Source organism: Xenopus laevis, chromosome 1S, assembly GCF_017654675.1.
Source record: "Xenopus laevis strain J_2021 chromosome 1S, Xenopus_laevis_v10.1, whole genome shotgun sequence".
Lineage (NCBI taxonomy): Eukaryota > Metazoa > Chordata > Amphibia > Anura > Pipidae > Xenopus > Xenopus laevis.
Window position 1 is genome coordinate 165,510,340 of NC_054372.1, and position 27,795 is coordinate 165,538,134.

General features: G+C 37.9%; 1 protein-coding gene across 3 annotated transcripts in view; it reads left to right on the forward strand.

The window, feature by feature from the left end:
• LOC108707234 (multiple C2 and transmembrane domain-containing protein 1) overlaps positions 1-27,795 on the forward strand; it is a 359,140-nt gene that overhangs the window by 102,574 nt on the left and 228,771 nt on the right. For 2 of the 3 annotated variants that reach the window (XM_041580463.1, XM_041580464.1), the window contains exons 3-7: positions 17,488-17,630; positions 19,039-19,118; positions 20,466-20,577; positions 22,066-22,095; positions 23,305-23,343. In XM_041580463.1, the coding sequence (XP_041436397.1) occupies positions 17,488-17,630; positions 19,039-19,118; positions 20,466-20,577; positions 22,066-22,095; positions 23,305-23,343 (404 nt within the window). The remainder of the gene's footprint in view (positions 1-17,487; positions 17,631-19,038; positions 19,119-20,465; positions 20,578-22,065; positions 22,096-23,304; positions 23,344-27,795) is intronic. The other variant, XM_018244369.2, reaches the window with a different exon arrangement.

Below are 27,795 nucleotides of genomic sequence, written 5' to 3' on the forward strand. Positions count from 1 at the left end.
GCTTTCTCAATATCAGGTTTCCATATAAGTTGTCCTATACCTGTACTATTTCCAAGTACAAAACAGCAATGCCCAATGTAGTTGTATGTACAGTAGATATGTATGTGCCTGTGTTTTATTCACAGCATGGTTTTCCACATTATTGCACAGTTTTCACTTCAGACAGCATTCAATTCTGGAACAGACTGGTCTGCTGGTTGACTGTATACTGTACCTTCACAACCTCCCTTCGAAAGAACCTCACACGTTTTTCTCTCAGCCTTAACTTCCTGCCCCCTTCGTTTATGGGCAGAGTTCAACCACAGTTACTCTCTTTTTTTTACCAGAAAAACTGATTAACAGACACAATTTGTATTACCTTGATTAAGCCAGACCACACAAACCACGTCCCCAATCTTTTTAATAACTACCAACACTGGCATTTCTATGAGCCGTTCCTGTACTTCAATATTTGGCACCAAAACTGGGTTATGTAGACATTACTAATGCATGATACTCTACCATAAAATGTATGTTCTTGCTCATTACAACTAGAATACAAGTAGAAATAATTACATTTAATTAACCATCTTAACTTCAACAACCTCATCAACCTGTTTCTAGATTTTACCTTAGTTTCATTCCATAATCTGCCATCAGTACATACCATTTGCCACAGTTACTTTTGAGAGAACACAAATAGAAGGATTTTTGCCCGATAATGTAGTTCAGTTTACTTGGGGATACAAGGTTTGGGATCTGTTGTCTGGAAAGCCAATATCCAGAATACTCTCATTTAGAAAGTTTTCTTATTTTTTAGCTGATTTAATTTTTCTTATTATTTTTCTTTAATTCTTTCTTATTAGCCTTAATGAAGGGTGCTTGAATTCATGGAAAGACCTGTTATAAGGGAAAAACCAAAGCAATTAGTTTGGAAAATGATAGGTCAAAATGAGGATTCAAGAAAATAATAATCTGTAGCATTAAGTAAGAGTCCCCTAGTAATATTAGTAAACTGAAGATGGGTTAGGCCTTTAATTAATTAATGAATGAATGAATTAATGAATTAATCAATAAACACCCCATGGTATGATGAGAAGACTATAATAATGGATGTGAGGTGGAGGGGATTATAATCCAAATTACATGATGTGATTATCTGAAATGTTCATAGGTTTGAAGACATCATCGACCTGCAGTTCCATTGCTTGCTCTACTGCCCTTTGTAATTTTAAAAATAAATCACCTCCTAATTAAATTGGAGGAGGAGTTCATGTCAACTGCTGCTACCAAACCTATGGTTTTCCTCTATTACATCGATGAAATCCTAATAATCTGGACAGCAAATGAAGAGGACCTCCTATCTTTCCATAGGAACCACAGCTCCTTCTACCCTACCATAAAATTAAAACTGAAGTACTCCAAAACAGAAATCAATTACCTAGACACCACAATTTGTATAAAAAACAATACCTTGGTAACATCCATTTACTGAAAACCCACAGGCAGGCGCACATTACTCAGATATGACAGCTCCCATCCCAAACATATAAGGTAATCCATCTTTTACAGCCAAGCCATACGATATAATCGCATTTGCTCAGACTCCATTGATCAGGATAAATGGCTGCCTGAACTCAGGAGTAACATGACAGACAGGCAAATAAAGAGGGCAGTTGCCACACCCAGGGGAAACCTTACAGGTACAAATAGACAAACAACCTATAAACCCCTTTTGAAGTCCCTATGGAAAACCATAAAGGAACTGCAGCCAATGCTCCGTACTGACAAGAGGCTGTAGAATATATTTCCAGACCCTCCAATCCTAGCCTATAGGCAGCCCACCCCAATTTAAAAGAAATGATGGTCCGTTGTTCTCTACAAGGCTCTGCACAAAATGGCACTTTACCCTGCCTGCAATAAAGGTGTAAAGCCGGTGCGCACAAACACGCGTACCAATACCACACTGCCACCGAGAACACCACATAAAAGATTAATTTACCTGAAAACCAGATAATTTGGTGTTCCTCTCCTCGTAATGTGCTTGAAATGCTCCACTACAGGACTCTGTGTGGGACAAACAGGACAAACACTGAGCCAATGGATGAACTCCTCCAGGTTTAACACCAAGCATAGCAACATAGCAACACGGTGGCACGCACTTCTTCTGCAATAACTATAGCATCAAAAATCTTTGGGTTACAATATTAATAGGTAAACACAACAAGAGTGTAAGGAGTGGGAATTTCAACCCCCCCCCCCCCCCGAACAGGGTCAACAGGGACAGTTTTATGTCTAGATATGACTTTAACTATGAGATCCGTCACATAGAAAAACATCGCTACGTTTAATTTAAATCGCAAAAGACAATTACCTTAAGTTTGCTTCACCTCACAACAAGGTGTTAATTGCACAATTATTTGCATCCTTGGCAGAGTGAAGCATACGTGTTTATTATGGGAGGCTTATTAATATCTGGGCTGAAATAGTATCTTGTCTTTACATGTCACATTTCCCTTTTGTAGTTTATTCATTTGATCAGATATGGACTTGTGAAGTAGATAAGATCTATAACAATGAGACCCATTTGTTATTCCGCGTAGTGGACCCTTATCTTGTCTTTTCACTTTTTTTCTTGTATGTTTCTCACTTTTGTGACCCTACTCTGTCTTGGTATGTATAAATCTCTTCAAGTAACGTTTCATACAATGTAACATCTTTAAACCTGAAGAAGAGATGTAATACTATCACCTTGAAAGCTTGCATTTTTTACTTACTACGTTAGCCAATAAAAGGTATCACCTAACCTCTCTTACCAAAAATGAAACCTTTTTTTACATTTATCATAACATTTTCTTTATAAATTTGCCATAAAAGTATTTGCCTGATGCTTTTACATTACCTGATCCCCCGTGTTTCTGTATCAGGGGGCTGCCGTATTTGTTTAGCAGTAGTCCGTTAGCATTAGAAACTTTTTTCTTCTTTCTCTATTATTGAATTGTATTTATGGAGCTTGTGGGTTTCTATTGCATTTTATATGAGTTGTTGATTATTATTCCTATGTCAGTTTGTGATTTTTGTGATATACATAGACATTTGATAAAAGTTTATTTTGAAAATTATAAATAAAAAAGAAAAGAAACTCTAACTCTAAGGGATAGTCAGGTTGGCAAAACCTGACTCTTTGCAAAACTTACTGTTCCTTCTCAACCAGTTAGTTTAGGAACTTCAAGTAACAATTACAAACAACGTGAACCTATAGGCAACATTTTCTTTGACCAACTTTCGCTGGAACTTACTTAGAAAGGTCTGAAGCAGTGTCAATTAACGGTCGCAAATCTGCCATTTGCATGGCGTAAAATAAAACACACCGTGAAAAACTCTTCATTTATTTTACACAGTTTTTTACACCATTCTTCAGCAAATTTCCTTTTACACAGCATAATAAATAGACCACTTAGGGGCAGATTTATCAAGGGTCGAAGTGAATTCAAGGGAATTTTCTAATAAAGAAATTCGATGTAATTTTTTGGATACTTTGACCATCGTATAGGATACTACAACTTTGAATTGACTTTGAATTCAATTCAAAGTAAAAATCGTTTGAATATTTGACCATTCGATAATGGAAGTACTGTCTCTTTAAAAAAACTTTGACTTTAATACTTAAACCTGCCAAAGTGCTATGTTAGCCTATGGGGACCTTCTACAACCATTTTCTACGTCTTGATAAATCTGCCCCTTAATGTTCATTTTTTCGAAGAGTAGTTTCAAAGAGCACTTAAAGTATTTCAAATTGAAATATTGATTTACTAAGGGAGGTAAATATATAAGGGTGAGGTCAAGGGTAGAGACCCTAGTTTTCCAACGCCTTAACCCAGCTGCAATATTAGAGGCTTCTCTCTACTGCCCCTATAGCTTTGGGTTGGCCTTCAGAATTTATCTTCTATTTTATTTGTATTTTAAAGGACAAGGAAAGTTAAAGTCAGGGGGTGCTAGATGTTGGGCACCCCCAGTGATAATGTTCACTTACCTGATACCTTGGGTCAGTGTTGCTGATAGCAGAAAACTGTATATTGCCAAAAGTTAATTTTTTCTTTAACAGTGAGAATAATTATTAATCTTGTATTTCAAATGCAGCCACATAGATAAAACCACATAGATAAAACCTTGGGCAACTTTATGAGTTTTAAAGAAGAAAAGCCTTTGTCTTTATATGGATTTAATTGCTTCAGTGGTTAAATCTGAGACTGGTTTGTGGGCGTCAGTATATAACAAAGGATTTAATCAGAATACCCTACTATTCAGGTATAGGATATCATTACAATCCAGCATTACAGACTTTTAATTTCATAATGACATTTTGCTGAAGGCTTCTGAGAGATCACGATAACACTTTTGTGTTTTTGCATTCAATATAATTGCAACAGCTGTTATTTGCTTTCTATCTTTTTACAGTTTGCAATATGCCAGCTGAAGGACAAGGACAGTGGCCCAGACTGGAAAATAACATTTTGTAGGGAAATCTCTTACTAGTTTTTAAAAATAAACTATATTACATAAGATATTCAATAACTAAAATACAGTTACAAATGTTTACTTTGAAGATCTATGCAGATCATCTTACCATGGTGTACTGTGATACTTTAAAACTCAGATGCTGCTTCCCTATAGAACACATTTTTTGGCTTGATGGCTTCTTGTTTAAACAAGTTGCCAAATATTATTAAGGATTCTTTTTGATTATTAAATGTAATTAGCCTCTATATATCTATATATCTGGTGGCAAGATCCTAATGAGCTTGTCGGCAAGGTTTCTCACAATTTCATACTGTATTCATTTTGGCACTGGCGCTCATATCTGTTGTTCAGATTTAGAAAACATTAAAAAGATCTGAATCAGTTATGCATATAGATAAGACATAATTACCTTTGCAGGATCGGACTGATAATTCCTATATGCTCTGTCTAAAGTAGGTCTTTTTAGTACCTACAGCATTTAGCACGGTCTGTTTAATTTTTATGGGGGGAGATTAACGCTGAAATGGCAAATTAATGAGTAGGGATGTAGCGAACTGTTCTGCGGCGAACTTGTTCGCGCGAACATCGGCTGTTCGTGTCCGCCGCAAGTTCGCGAACGTCGCGCGACGTTCGCCAATAGGCGTTCGCGTCAAAATCGTTCGACCATTCGACCATTCGGTCGCTAAAATCGAACGATTTTCGTTCGATTCGAACGAAAATCGTTCGATCGAACGATTAAAAATCCTTCGATCGTTTGAATCGAACGATTTTCGGATGTTCGAAGTTCGCGAACTGTTCGCATTTTTTGCCGGTGTTCGCGAACGGCGTTCGCGAACACATACTCGGCGGTTCGCTACATCCCTATTAATGAGATGTGAGTCCCTTACACTTTCCAAAGGGCCACTTAGCAAGTTACTATCCGGTCCGGATGCAGACCCAGCAGTGAGCAGATTAAAATACATTAAAAAAAAAATAAAGATAATAATTGAAAAAAGCTTGATGGGCCCCTGAGCACTCTGGGCCCTTAGTCTATAGCCTAGGGTAGCCCAATCATTAATCTGCCCATGCCTAGATGTCAGGAGTCCAAGGAGGCTTAGTCCAGCAACAAGGGTTGTTCAGTTCAAAATTAACTTTTAGTACAACGTAGAGAGTGATGATCTGATACAAATTGCAGTTGGTTTTCATTTTTTATTATTTGTGGTTTTTGAGTTATTTAGCCTTTTATTCAGTATTTCCCCAGCTTGCAATTTTAGCAATCTGGTTGCTAGAGTCCATTAGCAACCATGCATTGATTTGAATAAGAGACTAGAATATGAACAGGAGTTGTCCTGAACAGAAGAATGAATTCTAAAAGGTAACAATAACTATAAATTTGTAGCCTTACAGAGCATTTGTTTTTAGATGGGATCAATGACCCCCCCCCCATTCGAAAGCTGGAATGAGTCAGAAGAAGACTAACTTTTCTTTTTCATTTTTATTTGTATTTTTGTAACCTTTTTTAAAAATTATTCAAAAACTATAAAAAAAATAAAAATGAATTTCAAATGAATAGTTGCTTTGAATTAGCCATTCAATAACATACTAAAAGTTAACTCCAAAGGGGACCTGTCACCCGATAACATTATACCAAATTCTATTTTATCACATTCGACAAGCAAAATAAACTGTAATTATACTGTATAAATTATCTGAATCTTGTTTCCTTCTGTCTGGAAATTCATAATTATAGCAAGCAGACAGGAGCTATTTTGTGGACACTGTTATTAATGCAAGCTTTGCATCTTCTAAATATCTTGTTTGTGCACCAGAATGGGGGACCTGAGGTTCATCCCCATGCACTGGCTACATAATTAAATGGTAAAGAGAACTGGGGGAATGTGTGGAGAGCAGTTAGGGGCAGGCAATATTTGATTGAAAGCTGAGATTTTTAAACAAGTTTACAGCTATGAATGCTTTAATAAAAAAATAAAATAATTTGGATTTCATGTTTAATTTGAAAAGGACTTTTAGTATACAGCTTTTTATGTCTGGATGACAGGTCCTCTTTAAGCCTTTTACAGCCACCAGTTGTAGAACTTACAAAATCAATAAAAATGGACCATTGTGCCAAAACAGTCCAGTTACAGTCCCTAGGTTTCCCTTTTGTCTAAGAAAATAGCAATTAATGGAGGGCACTCCCATTATACAAATTTCACAAAGGGTGTAAGAGTCAAGGTTCTTACCCAAAAAGAGCCAGAAAATACTCCAACCTACAGAAAGTTACTCTGCACACCACATCATTAATACAGATACATAAGGTATGCAAATACGTTTAATAAAGCATATCATTAAAATGATATGTAATTACAAAAATTAGAGAAACATGCAGCTTGCAAGGCAGATACATCGGTGTGTGGGAGAATACCCCAATGTTTTGGAAACAAGGGGATTTCCCTTTGGTCTAAGCCAGGGTTGGGAATACCAATCACAAATGACTAAAGTTTTAAGTTTCTAACGTGTTTTCTTTATTTACTTTCATGAAGAACATGTACACATATGGAGACAATGTATTATTTTAAATTTTTTATATGTTTGTAACAAGTTTTTCACAGATGTATATGGCGTCTGAGATTAATGCAACTCTTCCCTACACACAGTGATACACAGAGTCAGATATTAGTCAGTGAAAGGGCCGGGAGTACTTGGAGCTGAAGCTTTAATAGTTGATTAGATTTCCTTCTCGCAATACCCACACCTTAATTTACACTTCCAGTGTCTTCTGTATTTTATTGCAAAGAAGTCACTGCATGGACTCTGGAGCAAAAGTTATAGTTGTTATAAAAAATGTTCTTGCTTGACAGTCGATATTATTTTGGTATCTTTTCACTCAAGATAGGATTTTTTTGGTTCCCATGTGTAATGTAACACAGTTTACAGACTCATTTAGTTCAGAGCAGGCAACAGGTTCAGAAACATCATGATAACTTTTCAATATAATGGATAGATATTACTAAGTGCAGGGAGTAAACTTTTTTTTAGATACTTTCTTTATATAAGCATGTACCTTGTTTTTATGAAGTTAGAAACAGGTGATAATGTTATCATTTTCCTTATGGGAAATAGAAATAAATAGGATGAAAATGTTACAGCATTTCAGATATATTCATTTTCTACACCCATATAAGAACATTTCCAGGCAAAAGAAGTGGAGATGAATGCCTACAACCTCCTTCATATTAATGCCATCATTTATATACTGTTACCTGCCTAAAATACATGCCTTTGTTATAGGTAAAAATGTACATACAGTAAATTAAGTATTGGAAAAGCAAGAGATCAAGCCTTAAATGAGATATATAGTACATGTGTGCATGTCTGCGTGATCTTTATGGGTGCCTTTCTTACATTAGGAAGCCCTATCAAGGAAGATCAACTGTAACATAACTAATAAGCATGTGACATGGGCAGTTGGTAGTGCTCTGGAACCTGCTCTGAACTGAAACTGCTTTAAACAGTGAATAAACAGAAAGTCCACATGGTTTACACAGATGAACTCAGAATCTCACCCATTAAGGGTCAGGGACCAAGCTCAGATTCGCCCGAGACAAATCTCCTCTTCTTCAGGGCAACTAATCTCCCTGAACTGCCACCGAAGTGCAACTTCAAACGACTACGGAAAACAAAGTGCTTCAAGTGCCACTCCGCCAACGATTTACATTCTAGCCGGCGGGAGGCAGTTCTGGGAGATTAGTCACCCCGAAGAAGAGGAGATTTGTCACCGGTCGACTAAACTCCCCGAATCTGAGTGTGGTCCCTGACCCTTAAGTGAGATCCTGAGTTCATCTGTGTAAACCATGCGGAATATCACTCTCTGTGTCATTCTATTCTTCTGCTTTTTATGGTGTCATTTTCTAAATTATATTATTTACACTGCAGATAATTTGCTCTACCATATAAAATTTAATTCCTAACCCAGCAAGTGTATTTTTTTTAGATATAATATGTGTAGGCAGCCATCTCAGGTCATTTTGCCTGGTCATGTGCTTTCAGAAAGAGCCAGCACTTTAGGATGGAACTGCTTTCTGGCAGGTTGTTCTTTCTCCTACTCAATGTACCTGAATGGGGTTGTAGTGGGACCTGGATTTTTACTATTGAGTGCTGTTCTTATGTCTACAGGGAGCTGTTATCTGGTTACCTTCCCATTGTTCTGTTGTTAGGTTGCTGGGGGGGTGATATCACTCAAACTTGCAGTGCAGCCGTAAAGAGAGACTGAAGTTTATCAGAGCACAAGTCATATGACTGGGGGCAGCTTGCAAACTAGCAATATGTCTAGCTCCATTTCAGATTTCAAAATTAAATATAGAAAAATCAGTTTGCTCCTTTAAAAAATCGATTTCAGTACAGGGATGTGTGTGTGGGGGGGGGTGTTTGGCACTTGAGATTAAATTTCCTGGTGGCCCCCAGGCACCCCAATCCGACACTGGTCTCTACAGGCTTGCCATTTATTAGAATTATCTGCCGTGGATTAGCAATTGCATGGACATGACAAGAATCCTTTTCAGTAACTGAGAATAGGTTTGTGCTGCCTGTGTCTTCAGCTACTTTTGGTGTCACTGTGCTTACTCTCTTTCCTGGAGATGTTTTAACAAGTTCAGGTAACAGTTTTTTGGAGCTGATCTGCATACTTTTGCAAAATGATTATGTTTTCCACATTTATGGCAGATTACCCCTTTTGCTGGCAGTTTTGCTGGTGGGGATAAGGGTCGCCACAATCATAACAGGTTGCAGTAGATTTAGGGGCTTGATGTTGTCAACATGTTGTTGTTGTTAGCAGCTGTATTAGCTGCATGCAAATTTCCTTATGCACATCTGCAAATTCACATGTGGTAGTTAGATGCCTAAGGCGCCCATTTACTTAGCTCGAGTGAAGGAATAGAAGAAAAAATACTTTGAATTTCGAATGTTTTTTTTGGCTACTTCGACCATCGAATGGGCTACTTCGACCTTCGACTTCACAAAAATCGTTCGATCGATGGATTAAAATCTTCGAATCTAACGATTCAAAGGATTTAATCATTCAATCGAATGTTTTTTCGTTCGATCGAACGAATAGCGATAAATCCTTCGACTTTCGATATTCAAAGTTGAAGGATTTAACTTTGACAGTCGAATATCGAGGGTTAATTAACCCTCGATATTCGACCTTAAGTAAATTTGCCCCTTAATCTCACATGATACTTGTCAGTGTTTTCACTTGGTGACTGTTTTGACTGTCTACACTTGAAACTCTCAAAAACTGGATTTTTATGTGGAGAAAAGCAGTTTTTTAAGGTTGTTCTGCATTATTCTCTGTCGCCTCCTGTGCCAGGCAGAGTTATAAAGATATCATATATCTGCTCCTTTGCATAATGCAATAGCATGGTTTTCTTTCTGGCATTGTCAGTAATGTTCATGGCTTGGAGAAATATTTCAAAGGGCTTTAGCCACTTATTCCAGAGTTTTCGTAGGTTTGCTTGGGACTGGTGCACAGGCTGGCCATGCTGTGTGTTGGAATGCTGATAGTACAGTGGATTGTCAGTGTTTTACTGTGATACCTGCAGATGGTATGAATCTTTGTCGCCAGTTATGATAACCCAGTGTGGGGTGTTGTAGAACTGGAAGAATACACAGATGCCAGACGGCAGGGTAAAAGTCAACTTTATTTCTGGCTGCTCTCTCAAAACTGTCTGCTTCTACCCCTTCACTTCCCTTTCCTGTAACCATAACCTTTCTCATTACGCCACCCAGTTCTACACTGCTAATGCATAAAATGAACATTTGTTCAATCAGTGGTTTAGTCAACACACTCCAGGAATTGGCTTTAATCTGGTGCAAGTCATCCAATGTCCAATTCACAAAATTCTTTGGTTAAAACGCCTTTATTAGGACATGGGCTCTGACCCAAAAATTCAGCAACGTTCCAGACTGCCATGAGTTTTATATCAAGCTAACTCAGCAGCACATGTGCATGGTTTAAATACATTGTAACACAGTGACCTCTAATGGTGCATTTCCTCATTACACAACACTGTACCTCCTATACAATTAACAACAGTGTATATCTTATTTAAGCATTCATATATATCTCAGTGAAAGAGTTCCATCACCAAAAAGTCCAATTCATTGCATGTAGAAAAGGTTTTTGGAATAAGTTCCTATAGAAAAAAGATAAAAGATCAAATTTGAAGATAAAACCCAATAATTAACAATATATTATTTAAAACAATTACCAATATCTTTTGCTTAGATCATATTCCCTGTTTAGGCCAAGGGGAGGTAATGTTTCTAGTTTTCGAATCCATCTTGCTTCCTTCTTAAGTAACATTTTTATTCTATCTCCACCACGGCGAGTTTTGGAGACACTATCGATAATTTGAAATTTGAATTGCTGTATCTCATGGCTCGCTGTCAGGAAAGGACCAGTCACTTTTTTTTGGTGTTAATGGCTGACTTATGCTCTCTTATGCGTTCTCTAACACTTCTTGAGGTCTATCCAACATAGTTTAACCCACATGGGCATTTGATGACATAAAGCTCTTTCGCATGCAGAAGCGTCACTAGAGGGGTACGGGCCCTGGTGCGTGACGCGCAGCCGGGCCCCGCCCCCCTCCATACGGCTGCATTTGGCCGGCTTTGTCAGTGGCGCGTGAGCTGCCGGGAGGCCCTGAGGGGGTGCGGGCCCTGGCCCGCTCGCACCCCCTGCTCCCCCAGTAGTTCCGCCACTGTTCGCATGTATAGAAACCATTAATTTTGATGGCTGTCCCCTTCCCTGGGTGATAAATCACTTCACCTTTTTGACAGTTTCAGCAGCAGCTGCATCCAATACACAAATATGTTCCATTCTTTCTAGGACGCAGCTGTCGCTCATGGGAGCCGTCTGAAACGTTGCTGAATTTTCGGGTCAGAGCCCATGTCCTAATAAAGGTGTTTTAACCAAAGAATTTTGTGGCTGGTGCTGTCTGTGAGTATGCTAAAATGAACATTTAACATTCTGGCAGGAATGGACAGAACAATATTACACTCAGCAAAGTGATTCTTATGAAAAACCTGCAAAATTGGGGCTGCATATTTAGAGATGAGGAGCCCTTATAAATTCAAGGTTTTGTAAAACTATGCAAGTGATACAGTGGCAGACCATGTGATTAAATATGGAAGACCTAAAGGGACCTATGAGCTTGTACTTAATGTATGCTTCAAAATTTGGCATTATTTCTTCAAACCACAATGCTTATTTTTATTGTGTAGGTATGTAGTCATAGATATGTATTAAAATGAATTGGTGGGTGTTTGTTTCTTCATCGGATAAAAGATGCTGGGCACAAGGCAGCAGACATACCTAGGCCTTCTACTTCAAATAATACCTGCCTACTTGTTAGAAATATGATTCAAATGAATAATCTGAATTATTTTGTGCTATCAGCCATTGTAGCATTGATTAGAAGAGTATGCTATAAAACTGTGAAATTGCTTACTTGTTAAGATAATAATGACCAAATCTATATTAATAACCACTATTACATGAGTTAGCCACCAAAGGTCAGGCGGTGGTTTGTGTTATCTGTTAAGTTTTATTATGATGGAGTCTTTTCCTGAACCTTAGCTAGTACATACATACATAAATGCTTTGTGAAATTGCTGTTACAGTAACGGTCCATGTCTGGGTTCATCACTGTACCAAGTACTTTTCCAGGGACAAATTACCATAAACTTGAACAATTTAGGTCTCTATGTAGGTCTCTATATAAATATTTTGCATAAAACAGCTCATATGTGAATCCCTGCTTCATCTAAATAAACCATTTTCATAATAATATACTCTTTATAATAGTATGTGCCACTGAGTAATCCTAAATAGAAAATTGCCATTTTAAGAAATAAGGGCCGCTTCCTGGGATCCTATGATTCACAGTGCACACAAACAAACTATACATCTTAAAGGAAAGTCTGTTTGCACTTGGGGGTGCCAAATGTTAGGCACCCCCACGTGATTGTATTGGTTTACCTGAAACCTTTGCCCGGTGCTCCTATCGGCAGAAAACTGCACCACGGAGAGATCTTCCGGGTTCTTCTTTCTTCAAATTTCCTCGGGCAAACACATGTGCACTAGAACGAAATATATATATATATATATATATATATATATATATATATATATATATATATATATATATATATATATATATATATAGTCAACTACAAGAGGTCCTCTGCACTCAACCCATTATCAATATATTTAAGACTTTGAAAGCAGCTAGTAAGTTGCGGGTAAAACTTAGTCCCTTTGTAAAATGTATAATGAAGCAATTGAATTCTTAACGAATCAGATGAAAATTAAGCGTAGGACTGGCCAGATATGGGATGACTTTGACGTAGTTGGCCAGCTTAAATATATTGCAATATATGGACAAACAATCCCTGTGTTGTTTAAAGGGTGAGGCATTTTTTAGTAGCAGTATGCACAAAATGTCGCTGTCTTAAATATATTGATAATGGGTTGAGTGCAGAGGACCTCTTGTAGTTGACTATATGTATTTTGTGGTCACACCCTCATTGCACCCCCGCCTAATGGTTTTAAAAAATAGTGGTGAGCACAACTTTCCCTTGTTTGTTATATATATATATATATATATATATATATATATATATATATATATATATATATATATATATATATATATATATATATATATATATATATATATATATATATATATATATATATATATATATATATATATATATATATATATATATATATATATATATATATTAGGCATGCACCGAATCCAGGATTCAGTTCGGGATTTGACCAGGATTCGGCCTTTTCAGAAGGATTCAGCCGATTCCTTCTGCCAGGCCGAACCGAATCCTAATTTGCATATGCATATGCAAATTAGGGGTGGGGAGGGAACTTTTATGACTTTTTGTCACAAAACAAGGAAGTAAAAAATGTTTTCCCCTTCCCATCTTTAATTTGCATATGCAAATAAGGATTCGGTTTGGTATTCGCAAAGGATTCGGGGGTTTGGCTCGATCCCAAATAGTGGATTCGTTGCTTGCCTAATATATATATATATATATATATATATATATATATATATATATATATATATATATATATATATATATATATATATATATATATATATATATATATATATATATATATATATATATATATATATATATATATATATATATATATATATATACACGGTCCGGATTGAGAATTAAAATAGGCCCTGGAATTTCAGGTACACAGAGGCCCAATCAGCCCCCACCAGCCCACTAAACACTGACTTTCTATGGCACCTTATAGCAGCCCCTCTTATATATATCATATATCAGAAAAAACGGTCAGCACACACAGGACTTAAAAATCAATAAATGGTGTTTTATTCAAAATGAAGGGAAACCTGACGTTTCGGTCAGCAATCTGACCTTTACCTTTTGATAAAGGTTAGATTGCTGACCGAAACGTCAGGTCTCCTTTCATTTTGTATAAAACACCATTTATTGATTTTTTTAAGTTCTATGTGTGCGGACCCAGGGCCGCCATTAGAAATCAAAGGGCCCCATACAACAAAATTTTCAGGGCCCCCTGGGCCCCGCCCCACCCAGATCCCGCCCCACCCAGATCCCGCCCACTCCACACTACAGTTAAAAGACCACATAGACATCAGTGCTAAAAAAGGTAACCCCCCACACACACACAAGTTATAAAAAGCTATTGATTGTCAGGCCCCCTTATAAGTTTAAAAAAACATTTGGCGCCAGCCCCCCCCATAAATATATATATTTTAAAAAATTGTTGACAGGCTCCCCCTTACAAGTAAAAAAAAATTGATGGCATGGACCCCCCCCCTCCACAAGTTATAAAAAGCCATTGGTAGGGGGGATTAGCCCTTCCGCATCTGCAAATGTACTACTATGCTAGTCAATTAGCATTCATACATAACTGGTTTAACCCCGACCCCGAAAACACACTCACAGCTTTACACGCCACGCTGGCGGGCTCCCTCGAAGCAATTAGAAATGCAACCTACAGGAATGCCAAAGACACCCCTGAACTGCCACCAACGCTAAGATGCCCACAAAGGGCCTGGATGCTTGCCACTAAAGTTCTTGCAAAAGCTGCAAGCCTTCCATCCCCCTATACCCCACTATGGAGAAACTCCAATCTACAGCACCTAGTTCATCTACCGGACTTTGCGTACTGGCCAAAATTAGGGATCAGACACCTATCGGATCTCTTAGTTAACAGCACCTTCCCGACCCTTACCCAACTAGCGACTAAACTGAACCACCCAAACATAGCTTGGCACCGATACTTCCAACTCAGACATGCATTTGCGGCCCAATTTGGTAGCCTGGTAATCTGTACAAACACCCAACCACATGAAGACAGACTTTGGGACCCGAATCCACAAAAGCTGGTCTCTGGGCTATATAAGCTACTAATATCCACCATCCATAATCCACTTAACAAAGCAAAAAACAAGTGGAATGGCCTTATCCCTGCTCTAGATGATGATATGTGGGAAGATGCAATAGGGGAACTATACAGCTTTCTAATCTCTACAAAAGATAGGATGGTGCAATTCCGTATCATACATTGTACATATATTACTCCAATCAGGCTCAAAGCCATGGGCAAAAGTCCCAATGGGAACTGTCCCAAATGCCAGCACCTGGACGCTGATTTCTTTCATTTGCTTTGGTCATGTCCCCTGGTGCAGAGATTCTGGGCCAAGGTAATAGCCTACTTGACTAATGAAATTCTGCTCCCTGGAGCACTAACACCAGAGGTGTGCCTACTGGGACTGGTGGACGAATTGGCACCTCTAAATAAAACGCGGTATTTACTAAAGACCCTTCTATTTTACGCCAAAAAGCAAATTGCCATGACATGGATGAGCCCACGACCCCCTACAATAAAGCAATGGGTAAAACTGATCAATACCAGGCTCCCGATGATAAAACTAACATACATAGCCAGACAGTGCCCAGAAAAATTTGGGAAAATCTGGGAACCCTGGTTGGAGCTCTGTCCCGAAGTAGACCCAGAGTCTCAATAAATGCGTGTATATGGGAGAACATATATGTAATATAACTGTTTCTTTTTCAGCGAATTGAGTCTTATATAAGCGTGCTCCAATCCTGTGAGATTTGGAAGTAACAGGTAATACTCACTTTAACCTAACATGTGGCAGACTTTTTGCTCCGATTGTGTACCTTGATGCCTTAAACTGATATGTTGTGGTCCTGCGTGACCAACTGCACTTTTTATCACCAATGCCTACATTGTCTGTTGTTAAGTGTGTTGTTTGTTTCAAAACGGAAAATAAAAACCTTTTAAAAAAAAAAAAAAAAGCCATTGGTGATCTGGGGCCCCCCTGCAAGTAAAAAAACAGAAATTGATAGCCTTCCCCCCCCACAAGTTATAAAAAGCAATTGGTGATCAGGGGCCCCCCTTCAAGTAAAACAAAAAAATGGCTAGATATCCCCAAATTTTTTTTAAAAAAATACTTGCCAGGGCTTTGTGTCTAAGGGGGGGGGGCCTGGCCATGCTTCACTTACTTGATTAGTCGGCCCCCCTTGCTTTCAGCATGCTGCCAGTAGGACACTGCAGCTCTGTGCATGGAAGCTTTTCTCCAATTAAGATTTCCTGTACCCTCATGGTCCTTTTAAAAATAAGTCCTGGTAAAGCTGTACAGGGATTGGACAAGGGGATTCAATCCCAATGCAGATTTACCGGGATTTATTCTTAATGGACCAATGAGGGTACAGGAAATCTTAATTGGTAAAAGTTGCAATGCACAGAGCTGCAGTGTCCTACTGGCAGCACGCTGAGCTGAAATCAAGTAAGTGAGCATGGTCGGCCCCCCTTAGACAGAAAATCCTTCAGCATTTTTTTATCCTGCCTAACTTCTAGTTGATCCAGAGGAAGGCAAAAAACCCAATTTGAAGCCTCTCCAATTTGCCTCAGAGGGGGCAAAAATTTCTTCCTGACTTCCATAACCCTGTATTCTCTCACTTGCTAAAACACCATCCAACCCCTTCTTAAAGCTATCTAATGTATCAGCCTGCACAACTGATTCAGGGAGAGAATTTCACATCTTCACAGCTCTCACTGTAAAAAAACCCTTCCTAATATTAAGGTGGAACCTCTTTTCTTCTAATCGGAATGGGTGACCTTGTGTCAGCTGGAAAGACCTACTGGTAAATAAAGCATTAGAGAGATTATTATATGATCCCCTTAAGCGGCTCTTCTCCAGCGTGAACATCCCCAATTTGGCCAGTCTTTCCTCATAGCTAAGATTTTCCATTCCTTTTATCAGCTTAGTTGCCCTTCTCTGTAACCTCTCTAATAAAATAATGTCCTGTTGATGGAGACCAAAACTGTACGGCATATTCTAGATGGGGCCTTACCAGTGCTCTATACAGTGAAAGAATGACCCCCTCCTCCCGTGACTCTATACCCCTTTTAATACAGCTCAAGACCTTATTTGCCCTTGATGCTGCTGACTGGCATTGCTTGCTACAGCCAAGTTTATCATCTACAAGGACTCCAAGGTCCTTTTCTATAATGGATTTGCCTAGTGCAGTCCCATTAAGGGTATAAGTGGCTTGGATATTCTTACTTCCCAGGTGCATGACTTTACATTTATCAACATTGAATCTCATTTGCCACTTAGCTGCACATAAGGTGAAAGCACAGAGGATATTTTGAGGTACGTCTAGCTATAAAATTCATAATACTTCCAGCTAGACTGATCAGTATGGTATCTTAGGGTTGGATCTTCTTTTGTTATCCTTGCTATACAATTGCTTTTTGCCATTTATTCCAGTTAGGTTGTGAAATTGTCACAGTCTAAAATATGTTTGTTGACGTGTAGAATACTCAAAATGCATTTTGCTGTGTTTTGTAAAGATGACATTCATTATCCTGTATCTTTGTATTAAAAGGGACAAGTGATCCTTATGTTAAGTTTAAAATTGGAGGCAAAGAGGTTTTTCGGAGCAAGACCATTCACAAGAATCTCAATCCAGTTTGGGATGAAAAAGTGTGCCTGTTTATTGACAGTATAAAGGAGCCTTTATATGTAAAGGTGAGTTGTTTATTTCTCTTGTGCATGGTACTGTAGAGAAAAGTGTTAAATTATATGAAAAAAGAACAGGTACTGGTTAGATCAGCTAGAGCAACAAATTATTTTGATGTTATGTGCTAGTTACTTTTATTTTATTTTTATGAAATCTCACTAAATAGTAAGTCAAACAATCAGTTACAAGGGTAGATTGATAGTTATAGGAAAATTTGCGAATTTCCAGCAAAATTCGCGTAACTGTGAAAAATTCTGACGCCGGCGTGAAAATTTTCACGGCGGTTTAGTGAATTTATTCGCCGGCGGCGAATGATGGGAATTCGCCGCAAATTCGTGCCTGCTGAATAAATTTGCCCATCACTGCTGTTCACCCATTGATTAATATGTTTGATAAATAAAAACTGTAAATCCTCAAAATAAATGAATGCAGCATTACCTATGGTGTTCTTCTGAACACTTTTGTGATTAACATTCATTTTTTTCTAGTTTTCAAGAATTAGCACTTTTCGAATAATTTAATTAATAATACAATAATACAGGTATGGGATCCGTTATCCAGAAACCCGTTATCCAGAAAGCTCTGAATTACAGAATGGCCCGTCTCCCATAGACTCCATTTTATATAAATAATCCACACTTTTTAAAAATGATTTCCTTTTTCTCTGTGATAATAAAATAGTACATCGTACTTGATACAAAATAAGATATAATTAATATCAGAAGAGGAAAAGAACTGACCCAAATAGCTGCAGCCTCCCATCCATTACATCCGAAGACTCGTGTAATCAATGAATAAAACGTAACTGTAAATGAATTATTAAAACAAAATATCCAGTGTGCATTTGTTAAAATAAAGGTTAGTAGCAGGTGGACGGATCGACAGGAGGCAATTGGTTGGTTATATATGGGATATGCAGTTATTCTACTGTCAAATTACCAATCCACTTGCTAAAGTTGCTATATGGCATACTCAGTATCCCCTGCTAATGAATTATAGAACCGGCAGAGTCACAAAAGGTGCTTAGAAGAAAGCTCTTGGCAAATTTACATGAATTTGTTTTGAGCATCTACAAGGCCTTTTTTTTCTAAAATAATGTAAAAATAAGGAAAGTTTGCCAATTTTCCAAACTATGCCTCTCTCAAAGGCTACTTGCCTTATTTATATTGCTCAATGCAGTGTGCAAAGTGCGAAAAGTGGGTTCCATCGGAATTCAGTATTCAGAACAGCTTCTGATAGGAAACTTGGCTTATCTTTAAGTCGAACAGCAAATCTTGGGCAAATTTTGTTTGAATGACCAAAAGGCTATTTTTTCACTAACTCTGATAAAGTTAAACCATTTCACTCACAACATTCTAGAAATGCTGTATTAATATACTATGATTGTTAATCTGCTCTCTGTTATCTTCATTACAGGTATTTGATTATGACTTTGGTTTGCACGATGACTTTATGGGTTCAGCATTTCTGGATCTCACAACAGTGGACCTGAACAGGTTAAGTATATATTTACAAGAGCTACAAATAATACTGCTTTTTATAAAGAATTATCCTTATATTAAAAGCAATTGTACATGGAAAATGGCTGAAACCTAGAGGCAGTTCTACTAAGTTAGAGAAAACAGGCTCTGCTAATGTGGGAGGACCATCTTAAAATCCAAAACCTTAAGTAAATCAGGGAAACCAAACCTGAAACCATCAGCTTTTTAATTGATACTTGGCACTGCATAGGACCATGGGATTCTGGTGAAAATCTTGATGGGGCAATGTACATTTAAATGACAGGAACTGAAAGACGTCTCTGTGCTCTACTTGTTTTGTTTAGTGATTTGTGCTGGCAGAATTTCCACCATTGTACAGTGCAGCCATACACACTGGGTGAACTATGCAGCCACAACTATACTGTACATTCCAAATGGATCAAGCAAACCAGGTTTAATGTTGAAAATCCTCCATAAATGCCATGTAACTGTATATGCCATCCTGAGTTTCTGAGACAAATGTGAATTTACACCAAGTTTCATGGTAATATTGTCCATTGAGGCAAATGGGTATTAAACCCCACTCTCAATTAGTATTGTCTGTACCTACAGTTGGGTGTATTTAACAATTAAAGCAAATGTGACACCTTTTAAGCTGCTTCTGCTTTTGCTGCACTTTGTCCTTCCCTGCTTGTTCAATGGATGTCCTAAACTTTCAGACTTCACTGTAGACTGAAGTCCAGCCCTGCAAGCACAGTGGGTGTAAAGTTTGCACCTGTATTAGAGCTCAGGGGGACCTATGGATACATTGAATTAGTTTTGTTTTTCCCTAAAAACAAATTGTATTTTAAATGGTGACACACACACACACACACACACATATATATAAAATCCCACAGTACCAGCACTCGAACAGATGTGGCCAGCGGTGCACAATCAATAAAGCATGTATATTTTACGATGGATCAGCACACACTGTTTTGAATTTGAAGTAGTAGTGTTTATTTCAAACAAAACACATTTTTATCCGACGTTTCGGTCCCACCTGGGGACCTTTTTCAAGGATGAAAAAATCCTTGAAGAAGGTCCCCAGGTGGGGGTCGGATAAAAATGTGTTTTACTACTTCAAATTCAAAACAGTGTGTGCTGATCCATCGTTAAAAAAAAATAAATAAAAAAAATAAAATAAAAAAATATATATATATATATATATCTATATATATATATAGATATCTATATATATATATATATATATATATATATATATATATATATAGATATATATATAATGCCAGCTGATGGCTCTGGATTATATTTTAACCTACCGTCTTTTCTTTCTTTCTTTTCTTTGTTTTTTTTTAGTTCCAAAGATGTTGCACTGGATTTAAGGGACCCGCAGCACTCTGATCACAAGCTGGGAACCATACATTTGACTGTTGCTCTTTCTCCAAAGGACAATATCTGCATTGATTCAGTGAGTATTCAGTATGTTTTCTTATCCATTTTAACATTTTGCAGCAAGTGTTTTGGAAACTGTATCTCCTTAAACATAACAAATAGGGAATCTGTCCAGTGCCATCAATTGCTGTTCACTTTTCTCTGCTAATCATTATGGTGGGACTCATGATGGCACTCAATATTAAAAAAAAGTCATAAATAGGGAATATAAAGTAACTGAAAAAAATATATACATTACTGGAACAGAATTGAACGGAAAACTGAAAAAAGTGCTGGAAGTTGAACACCCTTTAAACAAGCAGTTCCTTGTACAACCTCTTTGTTTTGTTCCTTGAGATTCATTTACTGTTCCCTGGTTCCAGCCATCTTCCGCTTCTTAGGAATGCTTTCCTTCTGAATCTTTTCAACACTCTAGGTCAGGGGTCCCCAACCTTTTTTTTCCCGTGAGCCACATTCAAAAATAAAGAGAGTTGGGGAGCAACACGGGCATGCAAAAAGTGCATAAAGGCTGTGATTGGCTATTAGGTGGCCCCGGAGGCTCTATTTAGCAGTACACCTGGTTTTTATGCAATCAAAAGTTGATTCCAAGCCTGGAATTAAAAAATAAGCACCTGCTTTAAGGCCACAGGGAGCAACATCCAAGGGGTTAGTGAGCAACATGTTGCTCGCGAGCTACTGGTTGGGGATCACTGCTCTAGGTGTATTTGAATATTGCTATCTACTTACCTATTTCATTTTTAAAACTTGCCCATTACTGGCCAATGTAAATGATGATCTTCTGTACACAAAGCCTCCAAGATAGAACGCAATACTTGAATATGTGAGTATGACCTCCCCCTGGTATTGGTTGCATATAAACTATATATATTGCCAACAGAGCCTCCTGTAGGCTGCCAGTCCACATAGGGGCTACTCAGGGGCATTTCGAGGTTTGTTGCTGTCCTGATGCTGGTGTGGGGGAGGGGCACATTGCTAGTGCAGAGAGTGCAAATTAACTATCTGCACCAGCAGAGATGATATTCTGATTTCAAAATTGAAATTTGGGCTCTTAAAGTTACCAGGAGTGGCTTTTTTTTTTTTTTACCAATAATTAATCACAGTCCATAATTGGCACCCCAGCAACTTTTTGCATGCTATTGTTGCTCTTGAAATTTTATTTACATTTGAATGTGGCTCAAGGGGGAAAAAAGGTTGAGGATCCCTGCTCTAAAGTCTACCCTAGGGTCCTGGCTTCTCCTTGCTGATGGTTAGGGTTATTTACTTAATTGCTTCAGGCCCTTCAGCACACCCAACTCCTCCATAGAGTGGAGTCCAAAAAACAGAATAATGTGCTGTCTCCCCTTTCCATAGAATAGGGAATAGGAACTTTTCACACCATCCCTGGACCAACAGGAATACCTCTCACAGGACACATTACACACTATCTATCTAGAAATATCTCAAGGAAAATAATATTCTGGTGTAAATATGAGTGCACCTTGTAACAAGATCACATTTTTCACAGCCATTATCGATCCTCAAGTCAGCAGAGCAAGTAAGTCTTTACTAAAGTCTTACTAAAGTATCATTGGTTGCTGCTGCATGTTTTATGAAATAGCAACCCAAAAAAAGCATGATATGTGTCTGTCAGTGCATGAAATCCACACAGTGATGCATCGTTTTACTTATAATTATCATGTTAACATCATTCATGAAGCATATTCAACTAAGTCTGTGGATTTATTTTAAAAAACCATTGTATATTATATATTCAGTGAATCAAGTCAAGTTTTTCTTGTATGTTGATCTAAAACATTTATAGGCTAGTGCCTATATCAGTGGATACTTTGACACCATATGAAATATTTTGTATGTAAATATTATCAACACACTTAAATAACACTGGTTCAAAGGTTCTTAGGCCAAGACCAGACAGTCTATTTTACTTTAGCTTTTGCTAATTAAAAAAAACAAAACATTTTCTGATTAGAGCCTTTTGAAAGTATTTTTCTGTGTGTTACTTGAGTATTTTTTTGAAATATATATTTATCTTTGTCCACCAAAAAATATGTTTTTGTAGTTTTATATTTTATTATTAAAAATTGTAGTTTATCTCTTTAGGAGTTTATCTGTGTAGGAGTTTTATTATATTTCAGAAATAGGAACAAAATTATCAGAAACTGGCCAGTAATAGATTGATGTACTGTATATTGCTCCAAAGGAATTCGGTTTTGGCATTAACTGTTGCATTTGGAGTTTAGTAAATAACCCCTTATGTGTTGGCAATTCCTTCGTAGAGCATTATGGCGGGGGGGGGGGGGAATAAGTTGGTGCGGTTTAGGAGGGAGAGTTCTCCGGGGGCATTACTTTTCATGTATGGCCTTTCAATCGCCTGACAAAGAACTAGTGATGGGCGAATTTGCGCCGGTTCGACGAAAAATTCGCAAATTTTGTGCGAAATGGTGAAAAATTCGCAGAACGCTGGCGTCCGTTTTTTTGGCAAAAATGTGTCGGCGAATTTTCAACAGCGAATTTTTGCAGCGGTTTCGTGAATTTATTCGCCGGCAGCGAATCGCGCAAATTCGCCCATCACTACACAGAACACTTGAATATTGTTCTAGGCTCTGCTGGTTGGTTTAGTATAGTTATTAATATTGTTATATGTCCTTCTTCCTACTTCAGCTTTCTCTCCAATATTGCAATCCTGCTTCTCCTCTCGCAATGCGATAGGTGTAAAAGTAATCAAATATTAATTATTTTGCAGAACACAATCATAAAGAAGAACTGGAAAAGGTCGAGTAAGGTAATTTGGCTTTTTAATCTTATGGAATGGAAAAAAATGTCCCTCCAGATAAAAGAAATAGCAACAATTGCACTAAATATAAAATGGAAGTGACACGACACCCATTGTAGGCTAGTTAATTGCTGCTAAGTGGCTTTATCTAGAACCAGATATGTAAAAAAAAAATAATTACATTGTGCAGGAAAGCATATCATCTCTATCTGCATGCTTGTATTGACTTGATGCTGCAATTTACCTCATTTGAAGCATACTCTGTTACATCTAAAGGAACGCCAATTTATGTTCCAACACTGACACCCTGTGGTTGTTTTAAGCACCAACAGAATATGCAGTATCCTCTGGTATTGTTTTTAACTAGGTTTTCATTCTGTTTTTAAATTTTGGAGGCTCATTTCAAGGGAAGAATTTACATCTCTCTGTTGCTTGAAGAATTTATTTGGGTCAAAAAAAGTCACTCAAGCTGAGCCCTTTCCAAACTAACCCCATATATATATACAGACATACATTTACAGACCTATATATACTGTACACTCACAAATGTAAACAATAAATACAGATACCTGTACAAAACTAACTGTAGATTAAAAGATTATGCTTGTCATCCAAGCCATTCTTAAAAGCATTAACAGAATCAGCATCACAACATCACCCGGCAGTGCATTCCACAACCTCACTGTCCTCTCTGTGAAGAACCCCCTACACCACTGCAAATGAAAACACCTCAAGTCTAAATGGGTGATCTCTTGTTCGCTGATCTTTTCTATCGGAAAAAAAATCCCCTGCTATTTTTCGATATTGTCCTCTAATGTACTTCTAAAGAGTAGTCATGCCCTTTTGCAACATTTTATTTGCTTTAATAGCCCTGAGTGACACTGTATAGAGTAACACAGTTTGTTATCCACTAAAATCCTCAAATCCATTTCAATTCATAACATTGAGATGCTTTCATCTACTTTTAACAGCAAATCAACAAGAGTACACAGGTATAGTGAATAGTTGGATAGTTTAACTTTATTTTCAATAATATAGTAAAAGCAGTTTTTCAGATTAAAAAAACTGATTAAAACCCGAAGTTTGTACCACTGATTTATTCTGAACTACAACACAGTCATAAATGTAGTGACAACAACAACAGTAGAAACACTTTTCCTTAGATAGGGAAATATTTTAAAGATTATGTAACGCTAATCCATACCTCCCAACTGTCCCTTTTTCGGAGGGACAGTCCCTCTTTTGACAGCTCAACCCGCAGTCCCTCATTTGTACTGGATTTGTCCCTCTTTTCTCTGCACTGAACAGCCAGAAAAAGAAACAAAGTTTCTCACTTAATTGGCTTTTAGCAGAGAGCCCAGAACACCTAACAGGTGCAAATAAGAAACTTTGTAACAATTTTGAGACACAAAAACACAGTTTAGATAAGGAGAACTATTTTCAAACTTCCATAACCTGCCAAATTTGGTAAAACAAACATGGTAATTAGGGGGTGTGGCCACAGAAAGGGGTGTGGTCAAAAAATTGCTGCGCTACATGCGGAAAAAAATTTTTTGTCCCTCTTTTTACTTTCAAAATGTTGGGAGGTATGCTAATCTGGGATATCCAGACCACAAGGAGTTAATGTCCAACTAAATGGTAATGAGCATGGGTTACATTGGACTCACACATCAGGATCAGGGCTTTCTCTAAGAGGAAGCTATCCCTTTAAGGTGTAGTTCAACTACAACACACAGGCTATTGTACATAAAAATAGATTGGTTGGACACGAGGAGGTTCTTTTGGTGAAATAACAGATGAGATTTATTGTACAGAGACAATTGACCACAGCTTTACTCACGCAGGAGATGATGCAGGTGTAGCATATCACATAGGAGGGAAGATAGCAGAAGATGATACAGTACAATCAAGACTGTCACTCCCATAAGGCATAGTAGTCAAGTGAACATCAATTCCCAGAAGACAGATATTCTTTTGTGGGGATCGGGATCACCAGTGGAGTAGTTAGGGAGATGAAGTCTAAAACCTAACACCCTATCCTGCACTAAAGGCAAACAAAGAAGCCTTTGAGAAGCTACTCCCTGCTACTATCCTTAATGGAGCACACAGCTGCTCATGCTATATAAAGTTGTCTATCTCACTCTCCTAGAGAGTCTATTAAAGATCTGCCCTAATGATAGCTAACCTCGTTCATAGAGTTTCCAGGTCCCTGACTTAATCACCAAAGGTACAGGTCCCTTTGGGGCGATGGCTTTACTGGGGCCTTGGTGATCCCAGGCTTAATGGGAAACACTTAGCAGCACAGACACCAGGAGCCAAAGAGGAAGAGGCCACTCCCTACACACACTATATAGCAGTGTGGCAGGAAGTGGTATTACACCCTTTGACCAATAACTAGTGGTGACTATGAAAATTTTCATTCATCCAGGTCATGGTATATCTAGTATAGGTAAATCTAAAAACAACTGGACTTGCTGAGTAATCAATGAAGATGTTTCACTACTCATCTGAGCAGCTTCTTCAGTTCAACTGACTGGTGTGGGAAGTTCTCGGCATATAAACTCTTCCACTAACCCAATCACAATGGCACATTGTAACTCTTCAAAGTAGTGACCTCTGAAGAAATTCACAGAGGTGTTGATTCTGTGTAGTTACTGATACAGAATCAACTAACTACACAAAATCAACACCTCTGTGAATTTCTTCAGAGGTCCCCACTTTGAAGAGTTACAATGTGCCATTGTGATTGGGTTAGTGGAAGTGGCTTGAATGCCTTAAAAGCATGTCTTTTTTTTACCAACGTGAACACCAACACTTCTATTGAATCACAAAGGTTTCGCTTTCTAAAATAAAAAATTAAAACTGAGCAATAATGAATTAGATATAAACAATAATTGTCTTAAATCCAAGGATGTCACTATTTAAATTAAATTGAATTATTTTTTTTTTGCTTTGCGACATTCCTTGCTTGCAAGGGGAATATACTGACATATATTTATTAAGCAACATTTTAAAGACGTCCCATTTTTTATTCTGTGTTTAACCCTGTGTAAAGCCTTTCGCAGTCTCGTAGAGCCCTATTAAATTTAAATGCACTGCAATGGAAATATTGACACCTTTTCACTTTAAAAAAACATCACAATTTAAAATAAATCTATTTACTGCATATTCATTTGAAGCCAACAACACCAGTTCTCCAAAATTCCTTGAATTACAATTTTGGACTTTTTTTTTTTTAATTTTGCTCTTTGCATTAATTTCAATTAGTGTTAATCTGTCAATTTCGTAACTTGTTGTGTTACATTAATTATCATTTCTCCCTGTAGTCTTGTAGCTTGTACTTTGTACAATCTAATCCTATAAACTCTTCTGTAACCAAACTTTGTCACTTTATCTCAGTGTTCATCTTCACTCTTGCTCTGCTCACATCCTGTATCACAGCTGACTGATCACTTTTGCTTATTAATCAATTAAAATAGATTGAACAAGACCTGTATGCAGCAGTCTCCAGCTCTCCCTAGTTGTTAAGATTACTTTAGAGATGTGTGTTTGCTCTTTGGGGGGCACTAGGCATGTATCTCTTCCATCACTTAACCCTAGTCCTAACCCTTGTTCTCTCATTGCCCGGTGTGCCCACTCTTTCTGTAGCATCTCCGGTCTATGTACATGTGCGGCCACGGGGGCGAGGTTGCTGGCCAGATTGCCTAGGATGCCCAGCAAGCTTGGCCCAGTCCTGCATTTACTGGGGACGAGCATTTGCAAGGGTGATTTGTTCCAAAGTGGTAACTAGTGATCTAGATGAGTTTAACAAGGAGAACTACACGGGGATACATTGCAGAAGACCCAGGTATTCCGTCTGCTGCTGAAACTGATGGATCGCTTAAATTCTTGAAAGATATACTGATCTACTAATCCTAGTTTCCTGCTCCAGCCATACACCTCTGAAGATATAAAACTACAACTTATCTACTAGAAAACAGCAACTGCAAAGTCACATTTGTACTGCCTGTATGCACAGAGATCCCTAAGGTAGTCTCTTCTTTTAACTATCCCACTGTCTTTCATTATTCTATTCTCCTATCTTCCTCCCATCTCCTTTCTACTTACCCCAGCTCTTATATACTGTACAATTACTTGCATTACTTTGCCCTCCAGTCACTGCTATGGCACTTTATTTAGGGGAACTATAGAGGGAAGGTATATTTCTCCCAGAATGCTCTGAGACTCAGAATTACAGATGCTTTGAACAGTGCTATTTAACTGCAGATATGTGTGTGTGTGTGTGTGTGTGTGGGGGGGGGGGGTGATGGTGATGTCATCACATGTTGAGAAGAATTCTCTGCCAAGGAACCAGGAAGTATGTGTATGTGAGTTAATGTCTCTCTAAAGGAAAAAGAGCTTTGGATTTACTCCTGTACAAAGTCAATGGAAGACTAAGGTATAGATTGAACACCTAAGTGG